Below are 17,093 nucleotides of genomic sequence, written 5' to 3'. Positions count from 1 at the left end.
ACCTCGATCCGGTTGTAGATCTAATTGACGTCAGCTCACATGTAACCATCAATGCAAATTTGGTCATCGATCCCAAGGGCAGTGTCTGTAGGGATCGCTCAAAGCACACATGGCGGCGAATGGCGGGATCAGCCTGCGGGTGATCTTCAAAATGTTGCAGGCTCAACAGGCAGCGATAGCCCAGCTCTAAAACCAGAATCACTCACTGAGCATAATCGAGCCCGAGCCATCCCAGGAAGTTGTTCGTAGGGACGAATCGATTTCAAGGAAATCAAAGGAGAAAGAATTGGAGACCAAATACTCGAAGATGCTCGGAGACCAAATACTCGAAAGAATCATGAAGATGCTAGAAGAAGTGACAAAATGAATTGAGTCGGGGGAAAAGAAGATTGAGTCAAATGACAAGAAGATAGAAACTTACAACTTCAGGGTCGATCAAATTCCGAGGGCACCACCGATATTGAAGGGTCTGGACTCCATAAAGTTTGTGCAAAAACCTTTCCCCCCGAGCGCGAATCCCAAGCCGATCCCCAAGAAGTTCTGCATGCCCAAGATTCCTAAATATAATGGAACGACCTATCCGAACGAGCATGTCACCTCTTATACATGTGCTATCAAAGGGAATGATCTAGAGGATGACGAGATCAAATTTGTCTTTCTAAAGAAATTCGAAGAGACTTTATCAAAGGGAGCTATGATATGGTACTACAATTTACCACATAATTCTATTGACTTATTTGCTATGCTTGCAGATTCTTTCGTAAAGGCACACGCCGGGGCCATCCAAGTTGAAACCAGAAACTCGGACCTTTTTAACGTAAGAAGGATAATGAAATGCCCAGAGAATTTGTGTCTCGATTCCAAATGAAACGGATGGACCCGGTCGTTGATGATTGGGTTGTTCAAGCTTTCACCCAAGGACTCAATGTTCGAATCCCAGTGGCTTCGCAACAATTGAAGTAGAATCTGATAGAATACCCAGCTGTTACTCTTTTCTCAATCAACTTTCCCTGAAAAGTAATTGTAATGTCCATATTAAGAGTCAGGACATCCTCAAGTTATTATATTTAAGCATTGGTTATAGTGGATTTTCTGTAACCAACCTCTTCTTGTGTAAGAATGAAGATATCATGGAAAATAACTGGATGGCCATCTCTTGTTACCTACAAAAAGATTTTGATACACAGTTTCATCTATGGTTCTTTGCTTGCCCCGTTATATTTTGCAAGCAAACCTACCAAGAACCAGGGCCGATTTCCAAAGGAGGAAAACAAATTGAAAAGAGAAAGAAAAAAATCAGTGCCTCATTGAATTCAAATATGCATAGGAAAAATAGACAACCAGACACAAAATGAAAGAAAATATTTAGCTCAGACAATTCAATACCAAACAAGTTATCTCCAATTCCCAAAAAGAACACACAAACGACCACGATTTTTTCTTCTTTTTGTTAAAGGTAATTCACTGCGTAATAAGAAAGAAATAAAAATTGTATTTTCCTAGGTATCGAAAATCTAGTAAAGGACACAAATCAACACGAGCAAAGAAACCAGGAATCTTAGGATTGAAGTTCTATCTATGCTTTTGCCTTTCTCTTCAAATAGATAAATAAATAAATAAATACTCCGGATACAAAAATGAAATGATGAGATTGGAGTACAAAGATCAAAACATCTAAATTGTGGTGTGACCCGATCAATTCTTCAAAAAAAGTAATAGAGTTTTGGATGTTAGTCACAGTATAAATAGTATTATACGTTATAATTTTATGATGACTAAAATATCTACAAAAATTAAAAGATTCGGTAAATAATTGTATATGAAAACTACTTATTTGACCAAGTAAATCGAGAGGTTTTTGTGACAAAATTGGACACCACCTGCCACGTATACGCGGTGGCTCGTGTCGTTTCCAGCAGTTTTCCAAAAAGGATCAAAAATAATTCTCAACGCCTCTGCCATTGTAATAATAAGCTAAATTACTCAAAGTTGTGTTGACACGTAAAAAAATTCTTGCTTAAAATTCTGAACCACCGAAAGCAACATTTAAATTTTTTAAAAAAATGGAAACAGAAGAGTGAAAAATGGTCTGAAAAACGCATGATTTAGAGGGTTATCATCTCACCTGAACATCAAATTCGATGAAGTCGACGTTGAATTTAGCAGCTTCATTGAATGAACACAAAGTATTCTCTTTAATTGCTTTTGATCTCCTATCACAAGAACGCATGAAAGAGGCCATGAATATGAGCCTGGAGATATTGGATTAAAGGCGTGAAACAGCCCTTGTTCGATTGGCTGCTCAAAAGCAACGGATCGAGAGGTATTATAATCAAAGAGACAACCTTCGATATTTCAATATTGGGGACTTAGTACTAAGGAAGGTCACATTAAACACCCGAAACTTGAACGACGGAAAGTTGGGTCCAAACTGGGAAGGACCATACCAAATTCTCGAGGTCACCGGGAAAGGATCCTATAAGCTCGGAACGATTAACGGGGAACAACAATCAAGCAATTGAAATGTAACTCACCTAAAACGATATTAGTGCTAAGGTACGAACCCCTTCATTTTCTTTTATTTTTTGGGCTAACACTTGCAGGTGATCGACAAGGAGTGGCACGAAGTCTTTAGGTCTGAAAGCACGCATTGCACTCTTTTTCCGTCGAGCCGGTTTTGTCCCAAATGGTTTTTTTGGAAGGATTTTAACGAGGCAACAGTGGATCTTGCTAACTTAGAATCAAGGACCAATCACGAATCGGTGTCAAAGCTGGCATTAATAGTATCCGAGTTTTCTCTACAATCAACCTCGAATACTAGGGGGCATCACCCTCGGATGCCGATGTTAGCAAGGAAATAGTAGCTGAAGGGTATCGATCGATAGGATGTATTGTAAGGGACAAATGGTCAAACGAACCGTGCCCGCATTGATCGAACCCTAACACAAAGCATGTATACATGTGTTACTATCTTACACAAGAATAAAGAGAAGTTTCTTCCTTGCAATCATCTTATGTTTTAAAACTTTCTTCTTTACATCCCTTGAGGAATTTCAAACTTCCGATCTCTTGAAGGTAACGAGCTCAAGGACCGCTTATAAGCGGAGTTCGAATGATCACTCCCTCACTCGGGGACCGTCGTCCAAAAATTAACTCGGGCAGCCCGAGCCACTAGATCTTAGGGTCATAAGACCTATCAGGCAATTCCCGAATTTTAAAGGCCACGGCCATATCTACTCGAAGACTATTATCTTGGGCAAGCCCGGATAACTCGGGAAAACAAGTCCACTATGCGACTCCCGAACTAAAAGGCTACGGCCATACTAACAAGGCTCAGAGACGTCCGAGATCCATAATAAAAGATAGGCTTTCAAAAAAGAAAATTTTTCATAACCGGTTCTAAAGGCTACCCTCGGCAAACTATAATCTAAATTACTTACTTTGGGAGAAAGTTTCCGATAACACCAAACCCTCAAGATGCCTTAAAATAGAGTAATGTAAAGGCGAGGTTTGTTTGAACTTTCGAACATAACCTAAGTTATTTTATGATAAGGCATTCCGGCCTTTGTGAATATAAATGAGGAAGCAAAGAGAAAAACTCGAAAGCTAAAAAAGGGAAAGAAAGCCTTATATTTTCATGATGAAATTCATTTTACAAGGGCCAAACAGCCCGATAAAACTTTACAAGGGTCGAACGGCCTCAACAAAATTTCAAAAAATAAGAAACAAAAACATCTAAAGGTCTAAGGGGCCTGGTCCACATCAGGGGCAGTATCTTCATCCTCGAGGCCTCTATTACCATCGACCTCGTCTGAGTCTTCAGACCCCTCGGAATCCCCCTCCTCGGGATAAGCCAGTTTCCTGGCCTTGGCCTCAGATATCTTGGCATTTTCGATCTCAACCAGTAGGTCGAAGCCTTGAGCTTGAACTCTTCAAGGGCCTCGCTTCGGGATTGCCACTTCATGTGCTCCACCAAATATTTCACTTGATCCTGAGCTGCCTCGGCATCGACCTTATACTAGGCGACCTTCTCATCAGCTTCGGCCTTGACCTCAACAATCTCTAACCTGGCTAGGTTTTCTTGGCTCGAGACCGCCGAGCTCAGCTGAGACCATATCTATTTGATTATTTTGGCCTGGTCGATATCTTTTCCTCCATAGCTCGGAGCTGGGCCTTGGTTGATATTGTGCTTGGACGGCTTCCTTTTCCGAGGCTAAAAGGTCCATACTTTTCTTCCACTCCCCAGCCTCAGCTTTTATCGTGTCCACCTATGCCTGCAGCTGCCCGATATGTTCAAGCCTCTTTTGGACCTGCAAGTTCGGGTTGGTTGTCACTGTGTCTGAATTGTCATCACTATCTTCAAGTACTGGATTCACCTACTCGATCCATTCGGCGTGCTCCTTCCGAGCCGCTTCCAACTCGGCCTGAAGTTTCGCACTGAGAAGCTTGGAGGTATCCCTCTTCTCAGTAAGCTCCTGAACCTCAACCTCGTGTTGGGTTAACTCCTCCCAATATCGGAGGAAAGTTTCATTATGAAGTATCCAGTCCTACAAGCATAACAAAGAGTGTTACGATTGTTTGCAACTTAAAATCCATAGTACATAGTTAAGAGACACTCAAAGTTACCCGATTCAACACCTATTGAGCTTCATTGAACAGGCAGGGTTCTTCCACTGCGTCCATATCGGCCTGTCCTCTTCAGTCATCAAGCACCAAATATAGTTAGCAACCCCACGGGGGCGGAAAGAACCCGGGCATCTTCCGGGATAGAGATAATTATTGACCGCTTTTGGTCAGGATCAACAATCGGAGCCGGGACCGATCCACTAACTTCAGACTCAAAGAAGATCCGCAGGCATCAAAAGATGGTGCTTTCTTTGGCACCAGTAAGTCACCAAACCCGGTTACGTCCTCCAAAGCGGTAGATTCTAAACCTTCGAAGAAATGATTGATATACGCTGCCCCCTGAGGCCCCTCGTGTGGTTGCTCTTTTAGCATACTGGCCTCGTTGATCATGAAATCGGAGAACAGAAGAGACCTGGTAAGGTCAATCACCTCAAGCACATCTTTCGGGGTATCTTCTTATGCTCGAGAAGTATTAGCCCAGGTTTCCCTCTTGACCCCTCTAGCTTGAGGTGAAGTGGCCTCACCCACTTCTAGTTCGGGAGCTTCTGCTAAAGTTCTCCCATCGACCTCCTCAAGTCGAGATTGTTCAATTTCAACACCTGGCGGTTCGGAGGCCTCTCGTATCAAGACACATGCCTGCACGTGGGCCACCAGCTTGGATTTCTCTTCTTCTTCGGACTCATCCCTTAGTTGGTGGACTGAGTCGAGGATAGAGCGTCGGTGCTTCCCTTGAAGTTTATGCGCTGGCCTCCTCTTTGGTTTTTTCTTTTCCGAGTTCGGAGAACTCGGGGCCTTTTTTCTTTTCTTCTCATCACCATGCCTCAAAGCAAGGGACTCGAGAGGCATATCCTCATCACCGGATGGACGCCTTATAGTAACATCTTTGGGGAGACCTACAAAAGAATACAGAACCGATAAGGATTCGACAACGCAAGGAGAAAATGAAACATTATTAAATCATAAAAGAAAATTTACCAAGGTTACGGGCCTCCCACCGACTCTTTGGTAGTTTGCGCCATGCGCGGTCGTAATATGGTCTCTGTGACATAAGGTCCTCGACCTACTCCTTGAGTCGAGGAACTACATCCGGCATCCGAGCCATAGCTGCACCATTAAAATAGCGATAAGAAGGGAGGGAAGGGGAGAAACAATAAATAAAATCTTTAAGGCGAAGTTATAATTATGCTTCATGTTCCATTTCTTGGAAAATGGCATGTCCTCGGCAGGGATCAAGTCTTAGGTCTTCACTCAAATGAATCAGCCCATCCATCCTCGGTCTTGATCCTCATATATACTCGAGAACAGGGCCCTACTATCCTGGCAAACAAGTTTGATTAATCCCCCTCGATAGAGTTGGGGACTGTACAGGTGCAGAAGATGATCGAAGGTGAAGGGACACCCCTCGATTTTGTTTACAAAAAAAAACGGAGAAGAATCACTATCCTCTAGAAGGAGTGGTGGATTTGAATGAGGGTAACCTCGTACCTCTTACAGAAGGCGATAATGACGGGGTCTAAGGGGCCTAATGTGAAGGGGTAAGTGTAAACAGTTAAAGAAATTCTCCACGTGGGTAAATAATTGTTTTCTCAGGTGAAAGCACCACCACGTGCTTATCGGTCTAGTTTCAATCCTCTTTAACCTTGGAGAGGAGATCATCGGTGATCGAACATATATATCTCGAGGCCGGCTCGCATCGACCCGGTACCGAGGAAGTTTTTTCGACCTTGAAATCGGCACCGGTCAAGCACCCTCCAGGAATGAAGTTTTCAGGGTATGGTTCCGCCTTAGTCTCGTCACAGGTAGGTCGTGATAAAGAGGCCGTCTCCTTTTGAAGAACAGTCTTAGAATTTTTCGCCATTTTAAAGCAGAGATGAAGAAGAGGAAATTAAGAAGTTATACTTAGTGGTTTGCAAAAGGTTCATGAAATCTGGGTACAAAAGTTGGAGAGCTAAGAGATTTTTGAAGAATAAGAGTAGAAGAAGCTTTGAACATAAAGTTTGAATGAATGAAAGTTGGGATATTTATAGATTGATAATGATGTTTCAAAACTCGTAGTGGACGACCAACAACTGACACGCATTTAATGCCATAGAGACTGGACCGACGGGACATTTCAGTAACCTTTTGTCGCTTATGTCATGATCTATTGAAGCGGGGTTCGGAAGTTCATATCGTTTCTCATCATCTTCTCTCCGAAAAGCGAGGGGACTATCTGTATACTGTCAAAACCAGATTCGTCCATTGTATGACTAGTCGAGGCTAAAAGGTGATAGGTCAGAGCTCGAGCCCGGGTTATATCAAACCAAGGCACGAAGTTAAATCATTGAGCTCGTAACTCCAGGATCGAACAAGATCGAGGGGACTTTGTCGAGCCAAATAACAAGGGCAAAAATATCCGGGATCGGTTGGAGATCACGGCAGAAATCTCAGCACGTATCAAGGAGAGGCCGATTAATTAGCAAATCGTGAGATTGGTTACCTTTTATAGAATTGTATCAAGAATAGGACTCCTCTCCTATATAAAGGGAGGTTTGATCATTTGTAAAACACATTGTAATACGCAGCAAAAAGTAATACACTGTTATTTCCAACTCTTATCATCTTGTTATTCTGTTCTTACGTCAGTTGATGCATTTCTTGGTTCGAGGTTGATAAAACTCAAAGATCAAGGATGTTCAATTTGTGTGATTTGCATTTATTCTCTAATCATCAATTTCAATATTAATTTGTTTTCTTAATTTGTATTAAGGTATATCACGTATCCTTAAAATCACGTATAAATCAATTGTTATCCGATTATGAGGGTAAACAAAAACCTTATTGAAGATCAAACAAATTAATTACCTAATCTTCAACTAAACTTTATGTTCCGCGTTTGGGCCAAAATTGATTCAACTAAAGAAGAACCAAAGCACCGAATGATTCAACAACCCTCGAAAGCTTTCGCCTTTGGACCAACACTGGAAAAAGCAAAAGGAAAGTTCCAACACTAGAAAATACATGATTGACTACCACCAAACAAAATTGACTACTTTGAGGGCATGAACCAATGAGAAGTTTTATTTTGTGTCTCGTACAACTTATACTAGTTGTATGAGGCTTTTTTTTGTCTCATAAATTTGTGGACCTCAAATTTTATACTTTTGGGTCCACAGAAATTTGGATTCACAAAACTGTGAGACAAAAAAACTATCTCATACAACTAGTGTCAGTTGTATGAGACACAAAATAAAAAAATTCATGAACCATATACTATTCAGTCCCACATGGCTTAAAACCAAACATCATAATCCTGTTTTTCTGTCCAGAGAAAAGCATGACTTAAATTAAAGAGAATATTCTGAATATTGATCAAGAATGTTCTCTAGATGCAAAATACCACTGCACTTGTTACCCTTCTGTGACAGTAGATACCGATTTAATATTAATGTATGTTTTCTTTTAACAAACACATACATGCATTCCCTGTGCTCAATTTTATTTAATATTCTTTCCTTTTTAATTTGTCTCAAAACATAACATAATTTTATATTTAAAAATAGTTTAATTACTTTAAACTTCTTACATAATTTTGTAGCCACATATAAAAAGAGTATAATTTTGGACCTCTAATTTCAAAAGTGTAATAAGTTCATGGTAAGAGACTAAAGTTAAACCCGTCTAATATAAATTTTAAATTCACTTGTAACATGGATGAATTTAAGAAAAGAACGTCTATCAAAATGCTGTATGCACCCCTTGTGTTGCTGACGCCATAGTTGTCTCTTCTGACTTCACTTTTTTCCCTACCATTTTAGAATGTCTGGTTTGAAACGAGACGTGGTCATTCTTCTACCAAATTCAATCAAATTGTTCCTACTTTTATATCATCAACAAACAGGGCAAGGGCATCATTTTGAGAAGCTCGATCAATACCTCCTATAAAATGTAAATAGGTCTTTTTCTGAATCATCTTTTTCTTCCATAATGTTACAACAGCTACTTGTGCAAGGTTGCACAAGCTAGAACAGTACTTTCCCATTGTCTGAAATTTTGGATTAGCATCTTTCACATGGTTGGTCTTCTAAATAATTATATTATTGTGCTCTTGCATCTTATTTTCAATTACTTTATCATTACATCTCTATTATTGATCATAGTGGGATCCCTACCCATTCGATTAATGCTCTCGCGTTTTCTTTCTTTAGGTAAACATTACTTTGTGGGGGAGGTGGGAAGCGGGGGATTAAGGATCGTATCGGGAAAATAATAAGTCACAAATTCCATCCTCAAAATGGAGAAGAGTTCACCAACCCATGGTAGCAACTAGCAAGACAAAGTCGTTAAATAGTGAAAGAATATAACTGTTATACAAAGATTTGAACGGATACTTAAAATTTAATTAAAGGTAATTCTTATACACTTATGATGTGAAAAATTCAAAATTCTGACATGTGAAATCAACTCAATCCATCCTGGATCTCGTTTAAAGACAAGAACAACTACGAGAGGATTTGCTAACAACAAACACACGAATGACCGAAAGTAGGACGAGGGGTAAAGTCACAAAATTTTATACAATATAGGAGTATATTTGGGATTAAAAAAATTGTTTTGGCCGGAAAGTAGCATACAGCCATGCTAATAAGGTGGTTCTCATATCGTCTTGAGGTGATATCATAGTCGTACATGCTACTTTCTTCTAATCAATTGCTTGATGCAAATTCATCAAGTTTTGTTCAAGTCAACTAATTCAAGTTATTAAGGCTATAGGAGATTTACCTTTTCCAAGTGATAAGTAATATAAAGGCAATAATTACCCATATGATAAACTAATTTCTTCGATAAAGCTTGCGAAAAAGTAAAAAAGCGCTTCTTATAATAATGAAAAACTTACAATAATTTGAAGTTTAACCACATTTAAGTCATATTCAGTGCTTGAATATTGATCAACTAAGCTACGAAAGAGATAACGAACCTTCCGATTAATTTCTAGGCATGTTCCTAACACACAGTTGTGGCTTTCTTTGGATATTTCCTGTATTTTAAACATAAAAGCAAACATACACCTTTAATTTTCTTTTTTGTATGTTACTGTAATAAACGAGGAGATCTTACATTTTATGGAAGCAAAGGTAAGATCAAAAGTTTGACTCTTTTCATGAGAAAAACAATTTATAGTGCATATATAATTTTATTTTTTTATCGCTATTTGTTTTTGGGAAATTTTCTGAAATTATTCCCAAATTATCTTTTTTGCCCTTTTTCTCCCCCAAAGGGAGAGAAGAAGAGCTAATTATTGCAATTAATATCTAATTTAAACTTTCAAAAGACAACGAGTGCAAGGCTTGATCTTGTATACAGTCAAAATCAAGGAGCCCGATTTCGAGGTCTTAAATTGAGTTATGAGTTTGAGTCTGGGCAACTCGAAGTGGGGGTCAGATCTGGTTGAAGGACACATACCTCGAGGGAGCAGATCGAAGGCCTGGCACGACCTACATCGAGGGCAGTACAATCTCGAAGACACTCAAGAAAGAGCAGGAATTTCTCAAAGACACGTGGATCAAGGCATAAATTAAAGGATAAGATTTGTACTAAATGGTACAGGTCCGTACTAGGTTGTTATACACCTGTACCAATAGATTTCATTACCACAATTAGGAATGTACTATATTGGAGTTTTCTCCTCCTATATGAAGGGGACCCCAATCATTTGTAAAAGACACATTATTCACTGCAATAGAATATTCTACTCTACTTTTCTTTTTTACCGTGCTCAACAGTTGTTCTTCAGCTTTATTGTTTTTACTTCATTATTCATACTTCATTGTTCTTAGCTCACCTCGAGGCCCTCAAGAAAATTGAGCTCGAGGTCCTTATTGTTCTAGAAACATTGGTTTGGTTCATCAATTCTTCTTACTTAAACCTAATATTACTTGTATATTCACTAGTATTGGAATAAATCACATATCTTTAAAACCACAAATCATATTTAATTGTCACTCACATTTTTCAAGGTAAACAGTTTGGCGCCCACCGTGGGGCTAAAGATAATAGTGATTATTTTAGTGTTAGTTTTCTAATAACATACGTTATTCTTCACACTTTTTCTTGTCAAAGATTCTTTGATTTCAGGATAAGATATGTCTAGCACACAAAACGCACCTGCTCATGACAGTGAGGGACTAGGAGAAAACAGCGGTATATGGGTCGGTGTACCACCCATAAACCCTGAGGGAGCGACAAATATGGAGCCAGTTGATGTCAGTTCACATAACACTCTAAACACGGACGTAGGCACAGTCCTCGTAAGGAATGCACACAAGGAAGCCTGGCCTGACGGCCAAAGAACACGAGGAATGGAAGAAGGAGGGTTCAGCTTCCAGGTGATATTTGAAATGTTGCAAGCCCAGCAAATCGCCATCGCTCAACTTCAGAGTCAGAATAGAACTCCAAACACAGCCGAGCCAGTGAACATGTGGTGTGTTGAACTAGCGCTAGAGAGGCCCGATGAAAGTGGCTCGGGGACTGACTCCACAATTATGTAAAAGCTCGAAGAGCTCGCCAAAAGGATTGAGACCGAAGAAAAGAAGATTGAAGAAAATGACAAAAAGGTGGAGACATATGACTTAAGGGTCGATCAAATACCAGGAGCACCTCCGATTTTGAAAGGACTGGACTCGAAAAAATTCATACAAAAACCTTTCCTCCTGAGTGCGGCTCCAATGCCCATTCCCAAGAAGTTTTACATGCCCGATATACCGAAATATAATGGAACAACTGACTTTAAAGAACATATTACTTCATACACTTGTGGAATCAAAGGAAATAACTTGAATGACGATGAAATCGAGTCAGTATTATTGAAAAAGTTTGGGGAAACACTATCAAAGGGATCTATGATCTGGTATCACAACTTAGCTCCTAACTCCATTGATTCGTTTGCTATGTTGGCAGACGCCTTCGTGAAAGCACATGTCGGGGCCATAAAGGTGGCCATAAGAAAATCGGACGTCTTTAAAATAAAATAAAGGGGTGACGAGATGCTAAGGGAGTTTGTATCCCGGTTTCAGATGGAAAGAATGGAATTACCACCGGTCTCCGATGATTGGGTAGTTCAGGCCTTTATGCAAGGTTTGAATGAAAGAAGCTCGACTGCATCTCGACAGCTAAAGCAGAACTTGATCGAATATCCAGCTGTGACATGGTTGGATGTGCACAATCGTTATCAATCAAAAATTAAGGTCGAGGATGACCAGTTGGGATCCCCCTTGGGCTCAGTTCATCCTAATAAATTCGCAGCCAAGCCCCCGAGGGACACAGACCAGGGATCAACATTCAACAAAGAATAGTATCAACCATATGCTAATCGAAAGAACAACGGCCCGAGTCATAACCCCTCTCGGAACGATCGGAGAAATGATAGAGGTCGAAGTTCTCGGGGACTCATGAGTAAGAGCGGGTTCAATAAACACACCGACTCCGTAGAGGCTCCCCGATTATCAGAATACAATTTCAGCGTAGACGCATCATGGATTGTCTCGGCTATCAGAAAAATCAAAGAAACCAAGTGGCCCAAGCCAATTCAAACCGATCCTTCTCAAAGGAACCCAAATTTGATGTGCAAATACCATGGCACGCATGGTTATCGAACAGAACATTGCAGATAGCTGAGGGAAGAAGTGGCTCGTTTGTTCAACGATGGCCACCTTTGAGAATTCCTAAGTGATCGAGCTTAGAACTACCTCCGAGAAAGAGATGCAAAGGAAGAATGAACCAGAAAAACCTCAACATGTCATCCACATGATCATCGGTGGAGTCGACATCCCACAGGGACCTATATTCAAACGTACCAAAGTTTCCATCACAAGGGAGAAACAGACTCGGGACTACGTGCCTGAGGACACCCTCACATTCAGCAAGGAAGACTTTGAGGCCTTATCTCAGCGTCACAACGATGCACTGGTAATCTCTATCCTTTTTAATAAAATTCAAATTTAGTAGATCCAGGTAGTTCAGCAAACATAATCAGATCGAGGGTCATGGAACAACTCGGCCTGCAAGGTCGAATCGAACCTGCGTCCCGAGTCCTTAATGGCTTCAACATGGAAAGCGAAACAACAAAGAGAGAAATCATCTTGCCAATAACGTAGCTGGAACCATTCAAGACACGAAATTCCATGTGATCAAAGGTGACATGAGGTACAACGCACTCCTGGGGAGACCGTGGATACACAACATGAGGGTGATGCCCTCAATTCATCATGAAATGCTAAAGTTCCCGGTGGAGGAAGGAGTGAAAACAGTCTACTGAGAGCAACATGCTGCAAAGGAGATGTTTGCTACCGAGGAAGTGGTGCCGGTACCTGAGCCCTTGACCTCGAGCAACAAAGGTAAGCAGGCGGCTAAATAGCCACGGCAGGTAATCAAACTTCTTAAAATAGAGCCTATTTGGGAAGTAAAACACTATGAGAGGTTAGCCAACATGGTTCTAAAAAGGGAAAACAAACTTAGAATATGCATAGATTATAAGGACTTAAACAGAACATCCTTTCCCCTTGTCGGGCATCGATCGTATGATCAATTCCATAGTTGTTTATTTTTCAGGGCATTACAACCTATAGTTGTAGCGTAACGCCCTTCGGACTGAAAAAATGCAGGAAGTTACGCCTAGTTAGCAAAATGTTTGAAAAATGAATAGGCAAAACAATGGAGGTTTGAAATGATGATGTATTGATTAAGTCCCTGTGCGCAGAGGACAATTTAATTCATTTACAGGAAACATTTGCAATCTTGAGGAAATACAGCATGAAGCTTAACCCGGAGGAATGTGCCTTCGGGATTGGCACAGGTGAGTCCCTCAACGTCACGGCATAAAATAGAGGTACCAAAATCAAGGCTATCAGGGGTATAACAATCGAGGATAGCGTGGAGTCCGTGCAAAGGCTAACAAGGCAAATGGCTACCTTGGGTCAATTCTTTTAAAGGTCGTCATATCGAAGTCACCAGTTCTTTCTCTTTGCTCAAAAAGGAAAAGGGTTTCGCATGGACCCCGGGATGTTAGAAGAATTATAACGATATCCGCAGAGTCTGCCTTTGCTTTATACCTCGATGGAAAATGAAGGACGAGAAACAATACTTGTTCAAATGGTCACACAAAAGCAAAAGATCGACCTCCGACATTTCAAAGTCGGGGACTTAATTCTAAGAAAAATCATCTTCGATACCACAGCTAAGGTACGATTTTATCCTTTTGTCCATTTGAGTTAGAGCTAACTCATTACGGATTTTCGATCGACGGTATACAATCTTGGAGGCATTATTTTCTACTCGGAGGCCCTAGGTTTTAAACCATGTATTGTGCTCTTTTGTTAGACCGGATTTTGTCCCAAATGGGTTTTACCGGCAAGGTTTTTAACGAGGCAACAATTAGGTTCTACCTAAGGAAAACTCAATAGTATCCAAGGCTTCTTTTCAATTAACCTCGAATACTGGGGGGCATCACTCTCGGAGGCTATATTATTGAAAAATACTTCACGCCTAAGAGGGCCTCGATAGGAGAACTTTGTAATGGGCCAAACGGTCAAATGAACCGTGTCCATATAGAATACTCGAGCCCCGACGGCAAAACATGTACGCATGTGTCAACTATTTAAAGAAGCGTTCTGGATATATCAAAAATACTTTGTATCTCAAAGAAGTTTTCTATCACACGAGCTCTACACCTACAATCCTACGAGAAGCAGCCCAAGGGCCAAGGCACCCCCGATATACCCGGGAACTATCACTAACAGTCAATACATCCGAGTCATCGAAAACTCGGATACGTAAGACCTCAAAGAGGCACCCCCTCGAAACAAAGGCCAAGGCCAATATACTTGGGGACTCACTTTTCAAATAGGTTCAGAAAAGTTATCGGGAAACAAATCCAAGCGACATACCCGAAGGCTACGGCCACACTAAAGATTACGGTCATATAAAGGCTACGGCTAAAATAACACGGTTCAGAGACATCCGACTTCCGCTATAAATTAAAGGCCTTCAACTATTGAAAAAACAGTTAAAACAATCTACCCTCGGCAAAAGCAAAATATGAAGGGTTTCGATAAATTCAACCCCAAAAAAATCTGAGGGCCTCGATAAATCCATCCCTCAATAAATCGTAAGGCTTCAATAAAATCAGCCTTAGGAAATACCTCAAAAGGTATTCAATTGTGTTTACGCAAACAAATAACCAACAAGGTTCTGATACGTCTAAACCTTTGAAAAACCCCCCCAACAGGTACAAAAACATATGCTATGGCATAACTAAATTTTCACTAAGTCTTTTAGCCAAAATGTGGGAAAATTACATAGCCATTTTAAAGGTCAAAACGGCCCAACTTAAAGAGCCTAAGGGCCAATCTTAAAAGAGCCTAAGGGCCGATATATAAGAGCCTAAGGGCCAATCTTAAAATAGCCTAAGGGCTTATATATAAGAGCCTAAGGGACAATCTTAAAAGAGCCTAAGGGCCGATATATAAAAGCCCAAGGGCCAACTTCGAAAGGCTTAAGGGCCAAAAACTTATAGTTTGAGACTCCGCTCTAACTTCAATCCGGACTCAAGGTTCACAATATCCCGAGCTCACATCGGATCGGTTTAAACTTAGCTCGAAGATTATTATACATATCGATAAAGATCTAAGGGGTTTTAATAACCCAAACCCCAAACCAATCTTCAGACTAATCATTCAAATGAAGTCTTCCATAAGTAAAGGCAATGTCAAATCCAACACAAACCAAATATGAGATAAAAAGTTCCCCTCATATTTCCAAAAGATAATTACAGGAGATATTTACACAAAAGGAGGCTTACAAAGAAACAAAATAAAATAACCTAAAACTACTTCGGGGTCACGTCCTTGGCAGTTGCATATTCGGGAGTCGCATCTTTGAGAGCCTAATCCTCGGGGACTTCATCTCTGTCACCTCTACTCTCAAAGCCACTAGCTGAATCATCCTCATCGGGGAGCAGAGCGGCAGCCTCTTCTTCAAAAATCTTTGTCGCTTCAATATCAGCTGAAAAATCAAAGTCGCGAGCATGTACCTCCTCGAGGGTTATCCTCCGGGATTGCCGCCTAGCATGATCAAGTGTACTTGATAACTTGGCCTCCGCCGCAAAAGATATTTCCTTAGCCCGAACATTAGCTGTTTCAGTATCAGCTCGATACAAAGTCATAATTGCCTCAGCATCAGATTTGGCCTTGGTCAACTCAGCAGCGGATCTGGTTTTAATCTCCTCAATTTTGAGGCCCCGAGCTAGGCTCTCTTCCTTCATATCTCAAAGTTGGCATTCGAGCGAAGCTAACTGCTCTCTTAGAGTTTCCTTCTTAGAGGCGAGATTGTCCATACCTTGCCTCCACCCTAGGGTCTCGGCTTCTTTCATCTCAAGCTCCTCCCGAAGCTGTGCCTCCAAGTCGGCTTTCTGATGAAACTGCGCAATTAAAAGTTTCAGTCGCCAAAACAAACAAATGTGTAGCAGTCCCTCAGGAGCTATATTACCTTCTCAACAAACTCGGCCCGTTCTTGGCAAGCCTGCGTCAACTCAAATCGTATATCGTAGATCTCCATCTCTTTCTTAGCATAGAGGGTTTTCACGATGTCCCTCTCCTCTGAAATCTTCTTAAGCTCAGCCTCGCATCGAGCAAGATCAGCTCGGGAATTGGAAAATGCCCTTTTATGAAGCACCATAGCCTTCATAAAAAAATGAGAAAAGATAGATTCAGAATAGCTAAAACAAGGGCACAGGCATAAAGAACAGAAAAACTCACATGTTTAAAAAGTCTATGAGCCTCATCAAAAATGAAAGAAGCATCAGGGTCGGGGCCATCTTCAAGCCCTACGAGACATTCTCGAAAGATGTCATGCCCTTCACGGCTTGCTTCCACTTCAGATGACCTCATATTCTAAGCATCTCAGATTTGTCCCTCGGAGAACTCGGGTCCAGGAGGTGAATCATCCACGTTGATTACCCCAAGTAATCCACTCGGGGCGTTCTCTTTTATTAGAAGAGGCTCGGGATCAGGTCGTTTGGCCTCGCCCTCCAAATGGCCTCCTAGGCGAGGTGCCTTTTTTCTGCATGATGTCTTGGGGACTTTGTTCGAACTCCTTTCGGAGATTTCTTCGGCTCTAGAATGAGCCATACCAACCGTCACCGGCTCGGTGGGCTTCAAAGTGCTGGTATTTTTTCTTTCACGAGTTACCAGCAGGCAGTCATTGTCTTCTTCTTCCTCTTGATCCTGAAGGCGTTGGGCCATTTCCGAAGATAAGGCGTTGGGCCATTTTCGAAGATAAGGCGTTGGGCCGTTTCCGAAGATAAGGCCGTTGTATCGGCCTTAAGCCTTCGAGCCACGCTCTTCTTTGGCTTCGGGGGATTTTCAGATGACTCTCTTCTTCTTTTTCTTTCTTTAGAAGACTTCGGAACCTCTACTTCATCAGTCGAGGCCAGC

At 41.1% G+C, this 17,093-nt stretch overlaps 1 protein-coding gene across 2 annotated transcripts; it reads right to left on the bottom strand.

Annotated features, from left to right (window-relative positions):
* Positions 1 to 737: 737 nt before the first annotated feature.
* LOC107811894 (glycerophosphodiester phosphodiesterase GDPD3-like) lies at positions 738 to 2,955 on the bottom strand. Of its 2 annotated transcripts, none has more exons than XR_001654018.2 (3): positions 2,126 to 2,937; positions 1,104 to 1,234; positions 738 to 1,010 (listed from the first exon to the last, which is right to left on the bottom strand). XR_001654018.2 is itself a non-coding variant. In XM_016636886.2 (3 exons), the coding sequence occupies exons 1-3, from the start codon at positions 2,240 to 2,242 to the stop codon at positions 903 to 905; spliced, it is 285 nt and encodes a 94-aa protein (XP_016492372.1). In that variant the 5' UTR covers positions 2,243 to 2,955; the 3' UTR covers positions 738 to 902. The 2 variants fall into 2 exon arrangements, 1 of the variants encoding a protein (XP_016492372.1); XM_016636886.2 differs by having other exon boundaries at positions 1,104 to 1,163; positions 2,126 to 2,955.
* Between the last annotated feature and the right edge of the window lie 14,138 nt (positions 2,956 to 17,093).

This window comes from Nicotiana tabacum, chromosome 7 (genome assembly GCF_000715075.1).
Source record: "Nicotiana tabacum cultivar K326 chromosome 7, ASM71507v2, whole genome shotgun sequence".
NCBI classification, from domain to species: domain Eukaryota; kingdom Viridiplantae; phylum Streptophyta; class Magnoliopsida; order Solanales; family Solanaceae; genus Nicotiana; species Nicotiana tabacum.
Note: the sequence above shows the minus strand (reverse complement) of the source record. Positions and strands in the feature narration are given on the sequence as shown.